General features: G+C 64.7%; 1 protein-coding gene across 1 annotated transcript; it reads left to right on the forward strand.

Moving 5' to 3' along the window:
* Positions 1-245: 245 nt before the first annotated feature.
* On the forward strand, positions 246-2,153 carry MNEG_16559 (ATP-dependent protease ATP-binding subunit ClpX; the record flags this gene model as incomplete). The annotated part of the gene is made up of 5 exons (XM_014034971.1): positions 246-287; positions 506-568; positions 854-931; positions 1,341-1,403; positions 1,740-2,153. 5 exons carry the CDS (start codon positions 246-248, stop codon positions 2,151-2,153), a joined length of 660 nt encoding a protein of 219 aa, XP_013890425.1.
* Between the last annotated feature and the right edge of the window lie 28 nt (positions 2,154-2,181).

The following is a 2,181-nucleotide window of genomic DNA, read 5'->3' on the forward strand; positions in this document are numbered from 1 at the left end:
GCGCACACACACACACACACACACACACACACACACACACACACACACACACACACACACACACGCACACACACACACACACACACGCACACAAATAAATACACAAGCACATTCACATGAGTTGTACAGACACTGTTTATCTTCAACACAAGTACACACGCACACACTTTCATTCCGCAAAGGTCGACACCAAGGACATCCTGTTCATAGTGGGGGGCGCCTTCATCGACCTGGAGCGCCAACTCATGGAGAGCAGGCATCAGGCGTCCATCGGCTTCGGCAACGAGGTACGTCCGCCACGGCGTCCCGCCTGGCGCCCCCAGCCCCCTCAAAATCCTCGTCCCCTTCTGTAAGCCCCTCCACTTGCCGCGGCTTGGCCCAGCCATGTGGCGTTTCCTGGGCGCGCCTGTGGCCTTGGATGATTGGCATGCGTCCACTAACAAAGACCTGACGAAACGCCTGGCTCGACGTTCGACCGGGTTCCGGCTCTTCCACACCACCACAGGTGCGGGCCGCCACCATGGGGCGCCACGGTGGGCCCCGCATATCCTCCTCCATCCTCCGCCAGGTGAGGCAGGCCGCGGCTCCCCAGACCGCCGCATCCCGGGCGTGACGCGGGGCCCGCATTGACTCATGGCCTAGCACTTGTCCACTTGCTGCCGGCAGTCGTGCGTCCCGAACCGGGGTAATGTATGTAAAGCACCTCGACCGGGCATCGGGAAGTGGGCTGCATGCCAATGCGGGCTTGCTACCGGTTGGGCTGCCCCCCTGTCGTCGCAAGCCACGTGCGAGTGCGGGAGTCTAGGGACCCCGCTCATTGCCAGCATGCCCTCCTGCGCCTTTGCCATGCTAGGTGGAGCACTCTGACCTGATCCACTACGGCCTCATCCCCGAGTTTGTGGGCCGCCTGCCCATCATATCCGCCCTGGAGGTGAGGCGAGGGGGGGGGGTGGGGGTGCTCGCGCAGGTGGGGGTGCTCGCGGACGGGGGCCATGGCGCGCCCCTGGAGCCCCCAGTTGGCTGAGGGCACTGGACGGCTGGCCCCGGTACCGCAGCTACGCCAGGCCTCATAACTTAAGGGGCCTTGCACCCCCCATATGCGATCCTGTGTTTCATGTACCCTGACATGGCGTATCGTGGCGTCAAGCCCTCTGTTGCATTGGTGTTGGCTGCCCCCACCCCCACTCACTCCTCTGCATGTGCTCGTGCAAGCATCTTCGTGCGCATGCATGCATGCACACGAGGGTGCGTGCGTGCGCGCGCACACAAGCGCGCACACACATACACACAACACACACACACCCACACACACACACACACGCAACACACACACTCACCAGGAGCTGAACGAGGATGAGCTGGTCCGGGTGCTGGTGGAGCCACGCAACGCGCTCGTCAAGCAGGTGGGCGCCTCTGCCCATCGCGGGCCCTTCCACCCCAAGCCCAGGCACAGCTACTCACATCACCCACCTCCGCCCGCGGCAGCTGCCTGGCAGCAGCTGTGGGGCCAACGCGCAGGGGACAGCTCGGCAGGCCGCCCGCCTTTCTGCAGCAGGACCGTGTGTGCAGCACAGGGTCACGCCAGCACCCATACCAGCACCCACGCAGTCCTGTCACGCAGCAGGACGAGGCTCTTGCCCTCTACCCAAGGACCCCCTTACCCATGAACGCCACCCTTGCACCCCACCTGATCAACCCAACCACCCGCCTTACTGCCATGCCCCCCCCCAAAAAAACAGTACCAGCAGCTCTTCAAGCTGAGCGGCGCCCGCTTCGTCGTCACAGCCGCCGGCGTCCGCGCCGTCGCGCGCCGTGCGCTGTCGCGCGGCACGGGGACGCGCTCCCTACGATCGATCATGGAGTCCCTCCTGCAGGATGCCATGTTTGAGGTCGCGGACGGCAGCAGCAGCGGCAGCAGCAGCAGCGACAGCAGCAGCAGTAGCGTTAGCGGGAGCGGCAGGCGACGCAGCAGCAGCAGCGGTGGTGGCGGTGGCGGTGTCAAGGGGGGTTGGAGGGCGACGGTGGTGTTGGACGAGGAGGGGGTGGTGAAGGGCACAGGGGCGCGGGTGATCGCGGGGGATGATGAGGAGGAGTTGAGGGGCCTTGCGGGGGAGGGGGAGGTGGTGGAGTTGGTGGCTGCGGAGGTTCGATGAGCCGATGTGGCAGGGCGCCGTTATACAG

Source organism: Monoraphidium neglectum (assembly GCF_000611645.1).
Source record: "Monoraphidium neglectum strain SAG 48.87 unplaced genomic scaffold scaffold06515, whole genome shotgun sequence".
NCBI classification, from domain to species: Eukaryota; Viridiplantae; Chlorophyta; class Chlorophyceae; order Sphaeropleales; family Selenastraceae; genus Monoraphidium; species Monoraphidium neglectum.